At 40.3% G+C, this 20,094-nt stretch overlaps 1 protein-coding gene across 3 annotated transcripts in view; it reads left to right on the top strand.

The window, feature by feature from the left end:
* The window catches only part of CCDC68 (coiled-coil domain containing 68), a 50,478-nt gene that overhangs the window by 16,175 nt on the left and 14,209 nt on the right, over positions 1 to 20,094 (top strand). For all 3 annotated transcript variants that reach the window (XM_086683035.1, XM_086683036.1, XM_086683037.1), the window contains exons 5-9: positions 3,513 to 3,653; positions 4,854 to 4,979; positions 6,715 to 6,843; positions 11,908 to 11,990; positions 19,055 to 19,160. In XM_086683035.1, the coding sequence (XP_086539161.1) occupies positions 3,513 to 3,653; positions 4,854 to 4,979; positions 6,715 to 6,843; positions 11,908 to 11,990; positions 19,055 to 19,160 (585 nt within the window). The remainder of the gene's footprint in view (positions 1 to 3,512; positions 3,654 to 4,853; positions 4,980 to 6,714; positions 6,844 to 11,907; positions 11,991 to 19,054; positions 19,161 to 20,094) is intronic.

Raw genomic sequence — 20,094 nt, 5'->3', positions numbered from 1 at the left:
GCCTCAGATTGCAATGATTGGACCTTTCTTGAATATTCTAAATGGGGCTTACTTGTCTAAAGTATATGAGGAGATGTCAGCCCAGTCAGGATATATGGCAGCAACATTTCCAAAAACACTGATAGAGGTACAAGCTTTTAGGTTCACCTCAGTCACATCAGTGGACACAGAGTTGAAGCTATTAGGCCATTTGGTCGAGTGATTAGACAATTGATAAGCTTAAATGCACCCTCTCTCTTGTGGCTGGCTTTATATGCCTAACATTAAGCAATCTATATTAGCCTTGTTTGGGTTATGCCAGGTTAGAGCTCATCTGAGCCAAGTGCACCTTGTCAATGTCAGTGTTGCTCACTATGTAGTATGGCCACAGAGAAAGCAGAACATAGGATATGAGGCATAAACATAGTTCCCTTCATCATTCTGCACCTCCCAAACTAACACAACCAGCCCCAAATGTTTTCTTAAAGTAAGTCCTCAGAACTGGAAAAAAAGGTTAATGTTTGTGAATGATGGGACAGATAAAAAATTCCACTTTGGTTATATTGAGTTGTTTATTAGACCTCTAAGCGGAGGTTTCTATTGGGTGCTGAGTATCTGATTCTGGGTTTCAAGGTAGAGGTCTGGGCTAGAAGGTCTAGGCCATAGGGCAGAGACTTTGGGAATAAGGATGGCATTTAAAGTTCTGACATTGGAGGAGATCACCAAGTATGTGAGTGTAGATAGGAATAACAGAAAATTTGACCACTGAGTTCCGAGATACCCAACACTTAAGAAGGAGAAGAAGAAGAAGAAGCATCACGTCAGGCTGGGAAAAGAAGCTAATGAATTAGAAGAAAAAACAGGAGAGGGTGGAGGCACTGAAGACAAGTGAAAAAAAGGTTTCAGAAAGTGGGGAGGGGCCACTATGTCAAATGGTGCCTATGAGCTAAGTAAATTTAGGCCTGAACCTTGACCATTGGATATAACAATGGGGAGGTTGTTGGTGACCTTGATAGGAGTAGTTTCTTAAGAATGGACATGAATTGTGTTGCCAATGTGTCTGCCCTGGTCATCTCAAATCTCAGATGGCCAGCAGACAAGTACCAGCATCTAAGTAGCTGCTGCTCTGCCGCCCCCCCACCCCCCGCCCCTTGCAATATCTGAACAGTGTCCCTGTAGGAATTTAGCCATAATGATCTAGGGCTGTGTTGCTCTCAAGGTGGGGGCTGTAGTCCCAGCAGCAGCAGCAGTATCAGGAAGCTCCTTAGAAATTTTTTTAAATGTTTATTTAGTTTATGGGGCACCTGGGTGGCGCAGTCGGTTAAGCGTCCGACTTCAGCCAGGTCACGATCTCGCGGTCCATGAGTTCGAGCCCCGCGTCAGGCTCTGGGCTGATGGCTCGGAGCCTGGAGCCTGTTTCCTAATCTGTGTCTCCCTCTCTCTCTGCCCCTCCCCCGTTCATGCTCTGTCTCTCTCTGTCCCAAAAATAAATAAACGTTGAAAAAAAAATGTTTATTTAGTTTTGAGAGAGAGAAAAAGCGGGGGAGGAGGCAGAAAGAGAGGGAGACACAGAATCTGAAGCAGGCTCCAGACTCTGAGCTATCAGCACAGAACCTGACATGGGGCTCGAACTCACAAACCATGAGATCATGACCTGAGCTTGGAACCTTAAGGGATTGAGCCACTCAGGTGCCCCTGGTGAGCTCCTTAGAAAGGCAGTATCTGGAGCTCCACCCCAGATCTCTTGAATTAGAATCTGCATTTTAACCAGATCTCTCACCAGGTGATTCATATGCACATTAAAGTTTCAGATGCACTGATCCATGACCTTTGTAGGAATCTACTGCTGCCCACAATCTACCTTCTACCAGAGTCTTCCCAGCAAGTATTTTTTAACAAAGTAAAAACCAAAATAACTCCTACTCTATATAGAGAGAGTAAGAGTATAGAGTAGGGTCTGGAATAGAAAAAAAAACCATGACAGAATTATGGTGACCATATTTCCATTTTGTATCTTTGTGTGTGTGTGTTTTAAAACACTATATTCTTTTTGTTGTTGTTGTTGATTTATTTATTTAGAGAGAGACAGAGATAGCACGAGTGGTGGGGTCGGGGGGAACAGAAAGAGAGGGAGACTGAGAATCCCAAGCAGGCTCCTCACTGTCAGCAGAGAGCCTGATGTGGGGCTTGAACTCATGAAACCATGGGATCATGACCTGAGCAGAACCCAAGAGTCACCCGACTGAGTCACTCAACCGACTGAGCCACCCAGGTACCCACCCCCTTCTTTTTTGTTTTTTTATTTCTGTTAATGTAGCCCATATTTTGTATTGGAAAGAATATTGGCTTTGTTAAACAAGCTTGGATTCTCATTCTGGCTCTGGTATTTATTTTAGGTATAACCTTGGACCTCTTAGTGAAACTCTCATCTGGACATAGTGGACGTAGTGCCTTGTAGCGTTTTAAGCATTCAGACAAAGGGGTATTTACAAAACATCTAAAAGATTACCTGGCACATGATAGATGCTTACTAAAATAGAAGTTATTATTCTTTAATTATATAATTGTAGGCTATGGAGAATTGTATAATTCCTTAGTGCATCTTGAAATAATTTGGAACAGCAGAAAGCATAGGCTAGATACTCAAGAAGCTGTATCATGGGCTCTCCCACTTACTTACTATGTAAACTTAGGCTCAGTACCTCATTTTTCATATCTGCAACATTGATGTAATTGAGTTAGATGGTTTCATATTCCCTTTCCACTTCCACATGTCTTGATTCCAGATGAGATTTATTTTATGTTCTAAGTGTATTTTCAGTAGGCTAGAGTTTACTTGGAGTCACACAGGCAGTAACATTCAGTTCCGACATCTCTGGAAATGTACTATGTGGTGATTGCAGTAGGCATCATTGAACATTGAATATTATGTATTGTAACTCTTAAGTCTGATTGTGTTAGTTTGTAATACAATATAAGCAAAATGCATTTATGTCTACGACTTAGATTAAAAAAGAAAAAAAAGACAACTGGCCTTGTAGATACCATTTAGCTCTTAAAAAATGACTTAATGGTATATTTAAAACAGTAGGAATGGGGTGCCTGGGTGTCTCAGTCAGTTGTCTGGCTCTTGATCTCACGGTTTGTGAGTTCAAGCCCCACATCAGGCTCTGCACTGACAGTGCAGGCTTGGGATTCTGCCCCTCCTTGCCTCTATCTGTCTGTCTGTCCGTCTCTCTCAAAATAAATAAATAAACTTTCAAAAATGAATTTAAAACTGTAGGAACTACAAAAGGTATAAAAGATGTACGTCTACCTCCTTTTAATCTAAGAATCTAATCAAATTTGAGCAAATATAGAGGCCAGCCACTTCAATTAGAATTCTTCATTGGTATTCGAAAGTCAAAGGATTTATTTTGTGCCAACCTGGATCTTTTTTTGGCGTATGGAATAGTGAGCGACAATTGTTGCTGTCAAAGTTTGTAGAGGAAAGAAATAGTGAGGTTTCTGATTTTCATGTTTATTCATTTCAGCGCTGCCCAAACATTCACAGCGGCTCTGGTTCTGAAATGGATCCCTCGTATTGCAGTTTGCATCTGCTCGTGGAAAGGATGAAAGGAAAAGACCTGAAGCTCTTAGAAATGAACAAAGAGAATGAAGTCTTGAAAATCAAGGTATGGTTGCTGGGAGAAATTTCTAAATTTTTGTAGTGTTAGGCCTTTGAGACAGTAGGTTTCATGGATGTGTGAGAGCAGATAGACATCCTTATGTATCCGTAGATCCAGAAGTATGCTCAGCTAATGTAGAGAAACACTTTTCCATTTCATAAATCCCACGGGTTTATTTTGGAGACTGTTTTTACTATTGAAAATCAGATCTCACAAAAATCCAACGGGTATCAATTCCAGCCGTGCAAGATGAGTCCATTCTAGAGACCTGCTGTACAATACTGTACTTGTAGTTAATATGGTGTCGTACCCTTAAATAGGTCTCATGTGAAGTGTTCGTACGAAATAAATTTTTAAAGGCTTTCATGTTTAATAAATATTAATTAGAGCACTCAGAGTCAAAGGTCTCTCTATTTTACTTGATTAATCCATTGTTGAATGCTTTATTTATTTATTTATTTGCTTGTTTGTTTGTTTTGGTTTATTATGTATGCAGCCCTTGCAATGACGGTAAATCTTTGTGGCCATCCCTGCTTATTTCTTTAAGTTAAATCCTTGAGAGATGCATGACACTTTAGCTTTATTACCCTTCATACTTCCTTCTTGTCCCACTGCTATTTTAGGAAAATGCATATTTTAGTACTGTTGTGGGCATCGATGATAAAACGCCTGTAAATAAGTGTATAAGCTGATAAGGCACCGTGGAACTCTTGGAAGGGTGCAGTCTCTAAATGCGGGACGTGGGCTGTGGAGCTTTGCTTTGGCCTGGCCAGTGCAAATCCTTCTGCATGACAGTTTCCCTAAATAGGCTGCTTCTCATTTTACATTTTCCTCTTACCAGATAATAGCGTCTTTACTCCTATCCATTGTCTAGGAGGGTGCAAATGGTACAGTTACAACCTTTTTTTTAAAGTTTATTTAGAGAGAGAGAGAGAGAGAGAGAGAGCATGTGTGAGCATGGGAGGGGCAGAGAGAGAGGAGAGAGAGAATCCAAGCGGGCTTCATGCTCAGTGTGGAGCCCAACTCAGGGCTCGATCTCATGACCCTGAGATCATGACCTGAACCGAAACCAAAAGTCGGATGCTTAACCGACTGAGTCACCCAGGCGCCCCCAGCCTTTCTGTTTTTAATTGCCTGCCAAACTGTTCTGCCTTTAACCCTTTTTATTGTAAATGTCAAAACATACACCGTGACCTCTTTTCCTAGCTGGAAGCTTCCAGAGAAGCAGGAGCGGCGGCTCTGAGAAACGTGGCACAGAGGTTATTTGAAATCTACCAAACACAGTCGGAAGAAGTTAGAAAGAAACATGAGGATGATAAACACTTCCTCAAGGTACTGAGTTAGCAGCTGGTTCACTGGAGAATTAACACCCCAGTGTGTGTGTGTGTGTGTGTGTGTGTGTGTGTGTGTGTTCATGCCTCTCTTTTTGGGGGGTTAGACATGAAGTAAGCAATGGCCTCATGACTTTGGCAAGCCTTGGGCAGGATGCCCATCTTCTGTGCTGGTCTCCCCGCACCCCTGCTTAGCCTGGTACCTACATGTTGTTGAGCTGTTATGTTGCCACCCTTGCCCAGAGCCTTCTGGAACACAGGTGGGAGGAGGCTGTGCCACCCTGCCTGGAAATCAGGGCTGTGCCAGGTGACACTGGCCAGTGACTCCTCTCGTGGTTCTGCTTTTGACTAACTAGATGACCTAGAAAGAGTCATTCTCCCTCTCTGCAGTTGGGTTTCCTTGTCTCCACAATGAACGAGTTGAGCTAGATCAATGGTTTCAAAATGGTTTTGACCCTAGAATACATTCTTCAAATTAAAAAAACAAACAAAAAATGTATGTATGTGTACATTTATATTTTAAAATACATATTTCATATTTTTTAAAAGAATTTTAATGTTTATTTTGACAGAGAGAGAGAGCACATGTGAGTGGGGAGGGACAGAGAGAGGATCTCAAGCAGGTTCCACACTGTCAGCATAGATCCCGATGTGGGGCTTGAACTAACAAAACATGAGATCATGACCTCAACCGAAGTTGGACGCTTAACCAACTGAGCCACCCAGGCACCACTACATATTTCATATTTTAATATAGAGCTTATATAAATTAAAATATTTTAAAAGCATACATATGTATATGTGTATATATGTGTGTATATATATCATAGACCCCCCCACACACACACATGCATACTTTTATATTTGTTTGTTTTTAAATCTGAAGTATATATTCTAGGACCAATGAACCTTTATGTGAAGAATGTATTCTAGGACTGGAAAAGGAACAAACAGTGACTGTGTGTGTATGTGTGTGTGTGTGTGTGTGTGTGTGTGTGTGTGTGTGTGTGTGCATGTCTGTAGGAGTCACCTGAGACACTGGCAAGTGAGCCAGATGAAGCCTTCACATCTATGATCTCTAACATAACCCCTGCTGTCAGCCTGGGGAATAACCCCCAACACAGTGGGGAATCACTGTTCTGCTTTTATGACACTTTCTGATTAAAAATAAAACATTTTTTACTTGAACATACATGATTTTTTTAAGTTTACTTATTTATTTTGAGAGAGAGCACGAGCAGGAGACAGGCAGAGAGGGGGAAGAGAGAGAGAATTCCAAGCAGGCTCTGCATTGCCCAACACAGAGCCCAACACAGGGCTCGAACCCACGAACTAGGAGATCATGACCTTAGCCAAAAAACCAAGAGTTGGACGCTCAACTGACTGAGCCACCCAGATGCCCCTGTAAGATTTATTTTTGTTGTAGATAAGTTTCATTGAGGAAAAGTCAAAAATTTCACTTTTCTTACATTAGTATCTCTCTTTCTTATACCAGTTCTGGTAGCATGCTTTATGGTAACAAATGTAAACATTCTAGTATATTATTAAGTCTACATTGGTTTAGTGTTGTTGTAGCCCATCAGGTTTATTTGGAAGGAAAACACTAAATTCAAAACAGTAATTTGAATCACGTGTGAATTATTAAATTTTGGGGGCTACTCAAAATTATACAGGGAGATAATATCTGTGTAAATTTAATAAAAACAATCATTTGACAGTTGTTTTTCTGACCAAAGGTTAACAAACTTGAAAAGGAACAACAACTGAAACAACATGTTGGAAATCTGAATCAAGTTGCTGAAAAGCTTGAAGAAAAACATAATCAAATCACAGAGTTGGAGAACCTTGTACAGAGGATGGAAAAGGTAAGCCCATGGAGAATTAAAGGGATTCTTCCTGACAGGGCTGGGGAGAGAATGTAAGAAAATAACACCAAAATAAGTAAGACATTAGGTGAAAGTACGCTTTGCCACTACTGAGACTTTAGAAAGTACCCAATAATGTTGGTTTTTCCCCTTACACACTTAATATGGTCTGTACTGTCATGGATTGACCTCTACAGATACTGCTCATATCACTGTTAATTTCTCTTTTGAGTGTATGTATGGCTTAGACAGGGGAAGCAGGCAAGGCTGTGAATGGAAGCAATGGAAATGATCGCAAAGTCCGCCTATTCCTAGTAATAATACAGTGGATTGCTATAGTCTAATTCTATGTATTAGACTCAGTGAAGTATCCATTTTTTGGCCATCTGAGTTCACTTTAGGATTGTAAAATTCTATGGCTGTATTAGGACAGATAGAATTCACATTAAGAAAAGACATTCTGGGGTTCCTGACTGGCTCAGCCAGTTAAGCATCTGACTTCCACTAAGGTTGTGATCTCGAGGGTTCGGTTCGTGAGTTCTAGCTCCACATCTTGGTCTCTGCTGTTAAGGCAGAGCCCACTTCAGATCCTCTGTCTCCCTCTCTTCTGTCTCTCTCCCATGCTCCCTCTCTCTCAAAAGAAAGGAAAAGACATTCTGCAGAGATTGGAACTTCCTAAAGACAACTTAGGGAAGAGTAGTGACAGAACAAAAATTATTAAAAATTTTATGTAGTATGCCTGTGAGTGGCTGGCACTCTAAATATACACAAAAGGTGAGCACATAAACTTAATTATGCATTCCTTAGAATTTAGAACACAAACCAAGGAATACTGGGTTTTTAGTAGCAAAACAAACCAATAGAAAATTGTGCTCTCTGAAACTGAATTTGGGGTAGATAAGAATATAGGTTTTGGGGGCGCCTGGATGGCTCAGTTGGTAGGGCATGCAACTCTTGATCTCGAGGTTGTAAGTTCGAGCCCCACACTGGGTGTAGAGATTACTTAAAAATAAAATCTCAAAAAAAAAAAAAAAGAATATAGACTCTGACTTCTGGTAAATATTGCCCAATGAAGTTTTATATTTATTATAATGATTCCCTGGTTTGCCTCTTCTCTTCTCAGCCTTGTTCTGTTTTATGTCTGCTTGAGTTGATGTCACTTTTGAAATGTCACTTCAAAAGAATCACATTTCAATATTCAGGTGTCTGGCCAAAGGAAATTTGATTAATTTTTCTACGTATTTCCCAAGAATTTAATTTATAACACTGAGTTTGGTTGAACTTGTGAGTTCCTGTGAGGCAATCACAAAAAATTGAATAAATCCAAATTTAACTGAATCTGGTAATACTAATACGTAGCTCATCTGTGTTGTGGGGTGGGTTACGGAATGTTTTACTGTAGCCAGATACATTGGGCTAGAATGTCCTCAAGCAGCTGGTTTGCAGGCAGTGTGACAGTTTATAGTTATGATATTTTGAACAAACTAACATTTGGATGAATACTTTGTAGCATTAGAATATTTATCCTGTAATAAATAGCTCAGCAAACTAATCACAAAGAATGTTTGCACTTAGGAAAGGAAGACAATTCTGGAATGCAAATAGAGCTGATTAACCAGCTTTCGTTTAAATTTGGACTTGTGATCACCTCATACCCAGTAACACTGGGTCAGGTGTAGTGGCCAGCTGTCAGTCTCAGAAAATTAACAAAAGAACAGCAGAATATAATTCCAGAAAACCCCGTGAAATCTGTACTGGATGTGAGTTCATCTCAGAATTCTGGGTTATATTCACTTGACTGTTTCTTCAGCAAACATATGAAGACTTAACATGTAACAGTCAGAGCTTGAGGCTGGATATCTATTTGTGAATGAACCAGACATAGTCTCTTTGTAGAGATTGCAGTGTAGTACATTTGCATTGTGTGGGACTCAAGGAACTTCCCACATCTCTCTTCATTCATTCTCCTAGGGGTCCCCAGGGAGGCAGACACCCCTATTGAAGGTAGGGGAATGTACTCCAGAATAAAGTTGATTAGCTTAGATACTGGCAGGCATTTTTGAGAAGTGATAGTCTAGCATTTATCTTGATATCGAACCATAATGGTGGTCTGTCTCTAGGTGCTCTGTGACAGAGTAAGTGGACAGGATGCCCATGGTTCATGGTCATGCAGTAGCCTTCTAGAATATTCTAGTTGAGTGATTTCCTAGAGTGGAGCCTATTGGAATCTCAGAGAGGTAGAGATAGTTGGGGATGGAGCAGAAGGGCAATGTGCAGGAGTTTTTAAAAAATATTTTTAGTTTCAAGACATGTTATATTTGTAAAACAAACAAGCGGATAAATAAAACTATAAGAAACAAAGCTTGGCACCATATTCTTGATTTAAGGTTACTGAGAAAACAGACTGTGATGAAGGGTTCCTCGGGGGGGGGGGGGTATCAGAATGAGAGGAGACGGAACTCTAGACTTTTGTGTTAATAGGGAAAAGACATGAGTTCGAAAAGAAAAAGGAAATGAAAATTAAAAATGAACACCCCCAACAAAGGTTGATAAATATTGCCCTGGTAGTGGGTGGCCCCTGGAGAAGGATTCATTTTCTACTCACTTGAACAAGCCACTGCTCCAGTAAGTAGCCATTAGTGGTATGAGGGCTGGTAATGAACACATTACTTAAAACCTTCACCATCTGCCCCACTTTAATCAGGAATGCAGTGAGAATGAATTCCATAAACATAGTGATAAGCCAGCAAAAACGCCCAATAAGAACATTTTAATATGGCATATGTTCCTTTTGCTAGCAGTGCAATTCTGTTGCATCATATTTGTTTTCCAGTGTCATTGATTTAGCTCTATTAGAATTTTAGAGCTCAAAGGTGCTTTTGAGACCACCTAGTTCCTCATCACCATTTTATAAACGAGGACAGCGGGAGCAAGGAACGATTTCCACTGTCCTCCAGTTACCAGTTCAAAATGCTTTCCATTATGCCCCCGTCTTCTCTGGCGTCAGATAAAAATGATATACGCGGTTCCTAAATCATTTAGATGTTAACATATGGCAATTATTTAAATTGGTGTCTACTCCACTTTGATCAATAGGACGAGGGAACTCTTGAGCTCCCAAGAGGTACCGTTTTTTTGAGAAGAGTGGATTGTCCACTGGGTGGCGCTGTGAACTCCTTTCCTTTTCCAGAGGACATTCTGAGAAAAAGTGCTAGCCAGTATGGTATGATTTTCTGTGTTGTTAGAGAGGAAGCATTAAGAGCCCAAACTACATGCTGCAGCATTGGCCACTGCAGAACATTTAGTTGTCCAGTTGTCTGCTTGAACTCTGGTTATGAAGATCCATTGAGAGTTAAGTCCTTTAGGATGTTTGTTAAACACCATTTTCCTCCCTACAAAATCAAAATATATTATCAGTGATGTGTTTCTTTAATGATCCAAGTATCCCAATAAGATTGTGAGGCATATTTGTGATCCCTCAAAAATAATTTGAACACAACTAGGTGACACAAGGGAAATTTCCATATGTGGCAGGAATGCTACAGGAAAAATCCAAAAAAGTTAATGCAAATTTTAAAAATAATAGCACATAAGATATTAAGTGTTTGGCACCTTCAAATTATAAACTGAGGTCATAATATATGTCCGAGGAGCATGTGGACCTTTCACATATAAATCTCCAATTATCTCAACATTTCAATACAGGTAGTATTATCCCAATTTCAGGGAAGTTCAAAGAGTCATGACTGAAAAAAAAAGAAACATGACTCAAACAAATATAAAATGAATATATGTCAGATGTTTTACTCAACTTATTCATTAGTAAGGAACCAATAAGATGGTAAATCTGTTTTAAAGGATTTTGAGAAACTGGCTATTAAAAGGCATTTTGAAAAAAGGAATATAGAATCGGATTACTAGGTTAGACACAAGGCTGGTTAATATGCTTTGAGGCAATTAAACCATAACCTGTGGGCTTATCTTTTCTACCAGGCAGAAATCTACAAATGAACACGTGACTTCACAGAGTTGGGGCTCTAACTGAATCATAAACGATGAAGTCATAAATGCAGGGAAATTCTCCATGAGAATTGGGTCAGGTTATTAAACAATGACCCAGTGTGACATTAAAATCATATATTGTTTTGATTTCCAAGTTTTGGCTAATTTTTCCTAACAGAGATCAGGTCCAGAAAGGTTAAAGCCTTGGCAAAAATTACATAGTCACAGTGTAACTAGGTCAGTCTGTGTCCAACAAGATACTTGCATTTTTGCTCTACAACATTGCCTTGTATTTTACCCGTGTAAATATCGCAGCCGGAATGGTTTTAAACAGCATTGTAAAGTGTCAACCAATCTCTTACTGTTCAATATAAAAAAGAACACAACCATCCCAGTTTGATTTCTCATGGACTTGTTATATTCCTTTTGAGTGGAAAGAGTTTGGTTTAATAATAGCATTAAGGTATTTCTTTACATTTTTCTTTCTCAATGTCAACATTTCTCTTATATTCTAACTAGAAAGTGACTTTATCACTTGTGGCCTTGATCCTTCACTATAAATTCATTTGCTATTTTTCTACCTTCTGACAGATGCCCTGTGAGCAGGTAGGGCTATGAAGATAAGGTCAGTAGTGTCCTTGGATACCAACCACTCAGTCTCACGTAGGAGAAGCAGGTGGAACAGAGGGAGAGCCAATGCCAAGAGAGAGACGAGCTGACAGTTTGCACTCGGGATGGGCTGGAGGGGGGCAGGAGTTTGACTGAGCTGGGTACACTTCGATTATGGACTGGAAGAGAAGCAAAAAGTCTCCAGGCAAGTGAGGAGCGTAAAGACAACCTGTCTTGACCTGTCTTGACTTGGAAACCACACAGGAAAATGTCTGGCCAGGTCTCCTTGGGGTGGGTTGTAACAGTTGAAATTGACTCTGTAGCTCAAAACATATTTCTAATGGTATAAGAAGCATCTTTTGTGAACAGTTTGCAAGAATGACTTAGCAAACACACACACACACACACACACACACACACACAGAAATAAAATTGTATCTTATTTTCTCCTAGGAAAAGAGAACACTGCTAGAAAAAAAACTGTCTTTGGAAAACAAGCTGCTGCAACTCCAATCCAACGCTACATATGCTAAAAGGTTTGCAGATCTGCCTCCTATTAAAGCAGTTCCTGATCCCTTTCCTCTCTGCTGGTCCACTGGCCAGTGTACAGAAGGCTCCCACCTTCTAAGGAGACAGGAAGACTGAAAGTGCAGGATGAAGGGACATTGCTTAATATTAACAGCCACGTGCCCCCCCCCTCCCCCTGGGGAATCAGCAGCAGGGTTCCCTGGAGGTCCAGGGAGACTGGTGCAGGGTTAATCCTTCTGAAGAATGAAAGAGCCTGTTCCCTCCCTGTTTACCCTGGGTGCTGAAGAGGCTGCTGTTGAGGCTTTCATTCCCCCTGATGCTTCTGATTTTGTCAGTGGGTCTCTGCTATAGCCAGCATCAAGTAGGCTAGCCTACAAGCGGAATTGTAAGACTCTTTTGTGGTGCTCCCCAGCTTTGTAGAGAATGAAGGAACTACTCTGAAGGTATTCTCAGTTCTTTGGACTGACTTACAAATACTCATAATTCACCAGCTGTTACAGGGTACAGCCCTTAGTATGGGGGTGACGTGGAGCATGGATATCACCCAGCTGCTGCATTATTTCACTGCTGTTAAAAAAATCCTCTGGAACATCATGTATGTGATAACTGATTACCTATAAAATTTTCTCACACTTTTTGCCTTCTTCCCTTCCCTTCCCTTCCCTTCCCTTCCCTTCCCTTCCCTTCCCTTCCCTTCCCTTCCCTTCCCTTCCCTTCCCTTCCCTTCCCTTCCTTTCCCTTCCCTTCCCTTCCCTCCCCTCCCCTTTTAATTCTAAACCTGCCACTGTCGTTATATGTTCTAATATAAGGTTCAAAGTCAAGTCTATTTCAAGGTCTTATTTCACCCATCTGGAACTGTTGCTTCTTAGGATATCAGGCATTTTTATGAACCTCAGACTGTACAAAGTTTTATTCTCATTTATTCAATAATATATACTCAAAGATCTCTCTCTTTCTCTCGGTCTTTGGTTTGTTTGTTTGTTTTTTTTTTTTCTCTTTCTCTTTCCTTTCCAATTAACTGTCTTTCTCTTCTCATCTTTCATAAACTTCTGCCTTCTGTCTGGCTCATATCCATGTATTGGACCACATATGCCGAAGTCCAGATCTGGGCTCACCCTGGCAATTGCACATACGTATTCAGAACATGCTGGAATACCGCTAATATTAATTTACACATATTCTTTGTGTACAGGCATAGAGCCCCAGCAGGGGACTTTCTAAGAGAGTGAAGTACAGCACTGCGCATCTTGTAGAGAATGAAGGAAATACTGTGGAAGACATCCATAGGTCTTCAGAATTACGTATACTCATAATTCTAAGTGAATCTGTGGAGTATCTTTTTTTTTTCTGCGAGAGTTTTTCCGTGTAGCAGGACTGCTGGCTGGTACTGTGTGCTTTCCATTAAGAGTTCAGACAACCTGAGTTTGATATTTTTTCTTTAAAGATGATTTTTATTGACAATAGGGTTTTTGTCAGCCTTTGAGCCCAAAGTGTAGCCATTTTGAAAACCAAACTGAGCTATTCTTTCTGTTCTATTATATATGAGCAGTTGTTATAAGGAATTCTCAGGAAGCTCTTAGGGAGGTTTTAGAAATATCTTGAGGGAAATGGATGTTTTGTGTTTCTAGAGAGGTGTTTGAACATCCAAGCTTATGCAATTTTCATAGAGTGTAGGCATCACAAATATTTATCTTCCTTATTACTTTGTCTGTGTGTAGAGGTATTCACTCTGCTAAATGACAAGAAAGTGAAATCAGTAGGTGTCAGATGTTTTTGGTTAAAGCAATAGAGACTTGGTTAAGCTACCACAAATAAGAGGATTTCTGTTAGGTGAAGATTGGATAGATATGGCCATAAAGAAGATGCATCTCTTGGGAGGACAGGAGGACCACACATCAGCACCAACTCTGTTTTTAAAAACCAGATTATTTTGTTGCTCCTATTCAGTCATGGGTGTTCTACAGCTTCATTCTTCCTCGCTCTTTGTTTTTCCTGTATGATTTATTAACTTTTCTCAGTGGTTTTCTCCAGCTGGCTTATATTCTCTGTAGTTTCCTTTCACATTGCAGAGGAAAGAGTCTGCCGGCCTAATACTACTTCCTGCTGGGCAGATTGCTCATGTTAACCATCCCCTGTGTTGTCATCTAACCAATGGCTTTTTAAAAAAATTTTTTTTACATTTATCTATTTTTGAGAAACAGAGTGAGACAAAGCGTGAGCAGGGGAGGGGCAGAGAGAGGAGACACAGAATCCGAAGCAGGCTCCAGGCTCTGAGCAAGCGGTCAGTGTAGAGCCCGATGCAGGGCTTGAACCCACGAACTGTGAGATCATGACCTGAGCGGAAGTCGGAAGCTCAACTGACTGAGCCACCCAGGTGCCCCTAACCAATGGCCTTTTGGCAGGCACCAACTCCCAGGCCTACGGGTGGTCTTCCCTTACCCCCAAAATAGCCTGTGGTAGCTCCTCTGAGCAGGGGGGTATGGGTGATTAAATTTTCCTTAGGCAGGATGGGTTTGACGGGTGCCATGACTTTCTGCCATTTTGATGAAAAGATTCATTATGGTCTAACTTGGTATTTTTAATATTAAAAAGCATCTCAGGGTGCCTGGGTAGCTTAGTCTGTTTAGCGTCCCAATTTGGCTCGGGTTGTGATCTTGCAGTTTGTGGGTTCGAACCCCGCGTCAAGCTATGTGCTGACAGCTCAGAACCTGGAGCCTTCTTCAGATTCTGTGTCTCCCTCTCTCTCTGCCCCTCTCCCACTTAAGCTCTCTCTCTCTCTAAAATGAATAAATGTTAAAAAACTTTTTTTAATAAAAAAAATTTTTAAAGCATCTCTAAAGAAGATGACTTTTAGGTATTTATAATTCAGGAGAAAGTGACAGTTTTTTTGTATATGGATATGAACATATAATTATAATACCTTATGCTAACCCTTACAGTTACTTTTAATGAGAGTTAAGAGATTTGGCAGAAGCATCTCATTAAAAACAAGGTTGAGTCCATATTTCTACTACCATCACTAATAAACCACCGCATGTATTATGTTTTGCTGTTGACAGATAGAATAACCCCAGGTACCTTATTTAATTTAATCCATTCTTAGCTTTTTAGGGAGAGAGCAGAGTTTCTAACTGGTGAAGCGATTACACAGCCTCTAGGGAGCTTGGGTTCTAGAATTCTTAGAGCAGTCTGTTCTCGTTTTGCTATAGAGGATATTTGACCTTCATTCATTTCTGGAGACCTCTGGAGACTTTCCCTTGGACTGGTTTCCTAATTCCCCTGTGTGTCTATGAGCAGAAGACAGTTTTCCAACCTGTCCCTCTGCCTTGTGATATAACAGGTCCATTTTAGAGTTATCCTTTTGAGAAACACAGGAGCTGTACCTCAGAAAAATCCTCTACAAAAGAATAACATGATGTCAGAAAACAATTCAGTCAAAGCCATTGTAAGTTTGGAGTAGAGGGCAATGCAGTTGAATAATGTTGCCCTCTGATGGTGTAAGTTAACCCTAAGATAGGTTTTAAAGTATCCTGATAAATGGACACACTGGAGACAATTCTCCATTAATTCAATTTCCTTTGGCCAAGTGACTGGCAGACATTGGTCATCAAAGCGATTGAGGGTTTGCTTCTCGCCAAGTACTTATGCTATAATGGTCCCATATTACTAAAGGCTAAGCCATTCGTTTTTACATTTCTGCAAGTTAAAGATAGGATTGGTGCTCTGAATGCAGAGAGGATTCCCAATTCCCTTCCTCAAAAGGATAGGGCCAAGCTTTTCCTCTCTTGTAGATGGGGCATTTTTTGTCTGCTCCCATTGGCATTTCCAGGCTGCAGATTTTTTCAGCTCCGAGTCTGGGATATATGAGGCAAAAAGAAAACCCAGAGAACTCAACATTGTGTTGTTCCTTGGATTCTCAGGTCTTGAGCTGATCTGCCTTCTTCTCCACCTTCCAGAGTCGTCTCGTGTTTTTGGTTGTACTCAGTGGGAAGAGTAGGGAAAAATACACCTGCATCTTCCCAGTGTAAGTTTTTCAAAGGTATTTTAATTTCAGCGTTTACTGTATATTTATATTGAGACACTGGGAGGCAGAGCGTGAATCAGATATTTGTTAGGGCTTGGTATCCTTTTCTAGGCCTGGCCTTTGTAATGTTTTCTTCCTGCTGTTTTGCGTTAGTACCTCTTTATTAAGGTTGAGTGCTTTCACTGAAAGATAAAGAGCGGAGATTAAAGGGAGCTCAAATGGCAGCTGATTTCAGTATATTCCCATACTTAAAGACCTTAAGTGGGTGACTAGGTTTCATATTTATTGGACAATCCTAAGTTAAGAGAATTTCTCCGATTTATATTAGTCCCTGTTCTATGTATTAATACAGATAAGCCTGAAATGAAAGCCCTGTGTTTTCAAGAATGCTGCTAGAAATATTTTCTTCCACCTTGAGACCTCTTTCAGATTTTTATTTATCTACAGTGACTTCTATGGTAACGCCGTCGTGGAATAGGTGGAGAAATTTCCTGAGCTTCATATTTTGAGGAGCGTAAGTTCCACCCCGCCCCATCTTCTAAAACCATCGTTTTTTCCCCTTTGGTCTGAGTTCTGGGTCATCGAAAGACACAATGAGACCATTTTGAATACTGGTCTTCAATATTTTTACAAGTTTATATTTTATTTTTTAATTTTCTTATGGGTTTGTGAACAGTTTATAAATTTTCAAAGCCAGCCTGCCTCTGTAAGGAATCCTGAGTTCTTTCTCGCTATTTCCCAGGAAGTCCTGAGTGACTCCTCCTTCCTTCTTCTTCTCTCTGTTTTGCCTCTTCACCAGAGCGGTTTTGAGTCTTAGCACCAGCTGTTGGGCAGACTTTTGTCTGCCTTCTCTGCCCCATATGTCCTGAACTCCTCTTTTTTAGGAGTTTAGGCAGTGCCTCTTCAAGTCCCTTTCTAATTTTTCTACTGGGGTATCTGTCTTGTTTATGGGTAGATGTGGTCCTTATAGATCCTGAGTACAGTGCCTTTATTGGTCATTTCAGTTCAATATTCTGAGGCTATCCTCTACCCTCTCATTTGATGATTAGAAGATTTTCATTTTCGTCTAGTCAAAATTAACTTTGTGGCTAATACTGTCTTGAGTGCTATTTTAAAAAACCTTTGCCTATTGCAGATTCATGAAGGTGTTCTTCTATATTATATTCTAAAGGTCTTTGGGGTCTCCAGCTTATTTACAATCTACATGGAATTTATTTTTCTTATGAGGTGAGGTCGGGATTAATTTTCTTTTTTTATTTTTTAATATGAATGTAGAGTTGTCTCAGAACAACTGAAGTTGTCTCTTCATTTGTTGAAAAGACCATCCTTTTTATAAAATTCTGCAGAATCATCTTTGATATAAGTCAACTCTATTGGCCTATCTCTGTAACATATATGTATATGTGAAATAAAAATGGCATGGATCTAGCATAATTTGTTTTATTAGTCTTCTATTGATGAACATTTAGCATTCCAATTTTTATGCTGTGAACAATAATGAACTACATTTTACATATATTTTGTGTAATTGCATGGTATTTTTATAGCATATATTATTTAATTCCATAGGATAAGTAAAGAGTAACGGCTAACATTATATAATATTGGTACTTATGCAAGAACTTCTGTAGTTTTATAGAAATTAATTTTTTCTATAGTGAAACAAACTATTTTTAAAGCTCTCTCATGCAAAACCAAAACAGGGGAACAATTAAAAGACTGTCTTAAATATTACAAGTTGCCTGCAAGTTACTTGGCTTTGAGAGAGTATATTATACAGTAGGAGATATCGAGCCAACCTCAGTGGTTCATGGGCAGGCAGACTCATTGGCAACAACCTGGAGCCTATTGAAAAAGCAGAATCCCAAGCCCGACCCCAGCCTGCTGGATCAGATGTGCATTTTAACAAGATTCCCTCATGATTTAACAAGATCCTCCAATGCATATTAAGTTTGAGAAGCAATGTTTTAGTACATGCTGTGAAACAAAATGAAACTCTCTTTTTTTTTCAAATGAGAATATGTTCTGTAGTGTCACATGAATGTCCATGACCTTTGCAATGTTTGTAGAGGCTATAAAAATCAGAATTGCAATTTCATTGGTGGTGGCTACTAACTATAAACCTTAATAGCTACAAAAATTAATATACTACTGTGTAAAAGCTTATTTTCCCAAAGCATATTCACTAACCTCTTTAAGTATATTCCTGTAAAGTAATGAAAGTAGGGATTATTCCGTCTGCTATGTGACTGTCACAATGCTTCCAAGCTTGGTGACCTGGCCACAATGCATGCTGCCTCAAAACTAAAATAATATTGGCAAGAAGAAAATATTGGCAAGTCAAAAGCTGTATAAACAGTTACCTAAATGGAGTTTTGGAAAAGTATGAATAATCTAAATTCAAACATCATCCATCTTTTTTTCACAATGGTTGATGTAGACTCAAAATATTAGCTGGAATTTAATTTCCTTTTTTTATGCTCTATTTATAGGTGGTAGAATACCCAAAGTAGGAAGCCGAAATAATAATAGTAATAATGATGATGATAATAATAAAAGACAAACACAGTCAATCCACAACACACACCAACTGTGTATCATTAGAAATTGGTTTCTCATTGTATATAAAGTCTGCATTCCTGGCCCCCCATATTCTAGCCCTGCTATCCTTACATAATTATCTGTGCATCCCACTGAGTTCTAGATCTGTGGGTGCTCATAGGCACGACAGGTTAGATATGTGAGTGCTTCATCTGGCTCAATACAGGTTGACTCAACTACCTCCTGGAGGGAGGGAAGTCACAGATGGCCAGGAGGGAGTTGTTGACATGAATGGATATTCTCATTCAAGTTCGTGTCTGAGCTCATCAGAGACCGCTTTGTGGCTGTTTATCTTCAGTGTCTTGTGTGGCATATGGGGCCCCCAGCGTCTTTCTCCGCGATGCCCAGTAACAGGGTCATGTGTGAGGACAGCCTGGCAGCTTAGCTGTAAAAATGAGCTACTCCGTGCTTCAGCAAATCTCTTTCTTTTTCCTTTTGCGTTTCCAGTTGCCACGATCTTCAAATGGAAATTGCCCTTCTGCAGGAGCAGACCTCTCATCTACAGTTTGTGATTCATTCCCAACATCAGAACCTGCGCAGCGTCATCCAGGAGGTCAGATTAATCAAGTGTGTTTCTCTGGTAGATGGGATGTTTACAGTGCGAAGGCCGAATACAGGCAGCTTGTCTGGACCTTACAAGCAGTGAGATTCTTCTCCCCGCTGACATTTCCTTTTTATTCCCAGGCAGCATGACTCTGTGTTCAATGCCTTCTTTTGTCTCTATGTCAACACCTGTAGCGTTCTCAATGAAGATATTTGGGAAATTGTGTTTAACTGCTCTTTAGTTGTTTCCATGATTTTTTAAAAGGGGTTCTGAGCCAGAGAATGTACACTGTTTTTTTAGACGATTTTGGAGGTTAGAAGCTTCAGCCCTTTCTGAGGACACGATGATCTGTTTTTATAACCTCATAAACAGCAAATTTACTTAGTAGGTGTGTGGGGACAGGGGTGTAGCCTGGCCGTTCTTCTCTGGAAACGTCCTGGCAGGTGAAAGAGAAGAGGTAATTGCGGTAGCAGCCAGATGGATGGTGGATTGTGTACGCATCCAGTTTATTTCAAGATATCTATTGATCTGGTTTGAGGGCTCTGCTTTAGACTTAAAATTAGACCTTCCATCATTTTTTACTACCTAATATTTGTTTCCAAAAGGAATCCTTCCAAATACCTCTCATACCACCCCGACACAAATAAAACAGTTGGCTAGGACCTCACCAAAAGCGCAGAGAATTGAGTCATGGCACTTGAGAGCCCGGAGGGACTTAGAGGGTATCCCAGATTCTCATTTTCCAGATGAGAAAACTGAGGCTCAGAGTAGTTCAGTGACAGAAATGACAGTGGCGGAATCGGCCTTAGAACCCCTGGGTTTCTTCTCTTCCCGCTCTGTTCTGGTCTTCATACCCCACCTCCCCAGTTCCTCATTGTTTCTTGGCAGATGCTTTTCTTCCCAAGCAAAGCAGGCTCAGCTCATGATGCCGCAGGCTGACCAG

Source organism: Puma concolor, chromosome D3 (assembly GCF_028749965.1).
Source record: "Puma concolor isolate L17-30 chromosome D3, mPumCon1.1.hap2, whole genome shotgun sequence".
NCBI classification, from domain to species: domain Eukaryota; kingdom Metazoa; phylum Chordata; class Mammalia; order Carnivora; family Felidae; genus Puma; species Puma concolor.
The sequence above is the reverse complement of the archived record's forward strand: the minus strand, read 5'-3'. Positions and strand labels throughout refer to the sequence as shown.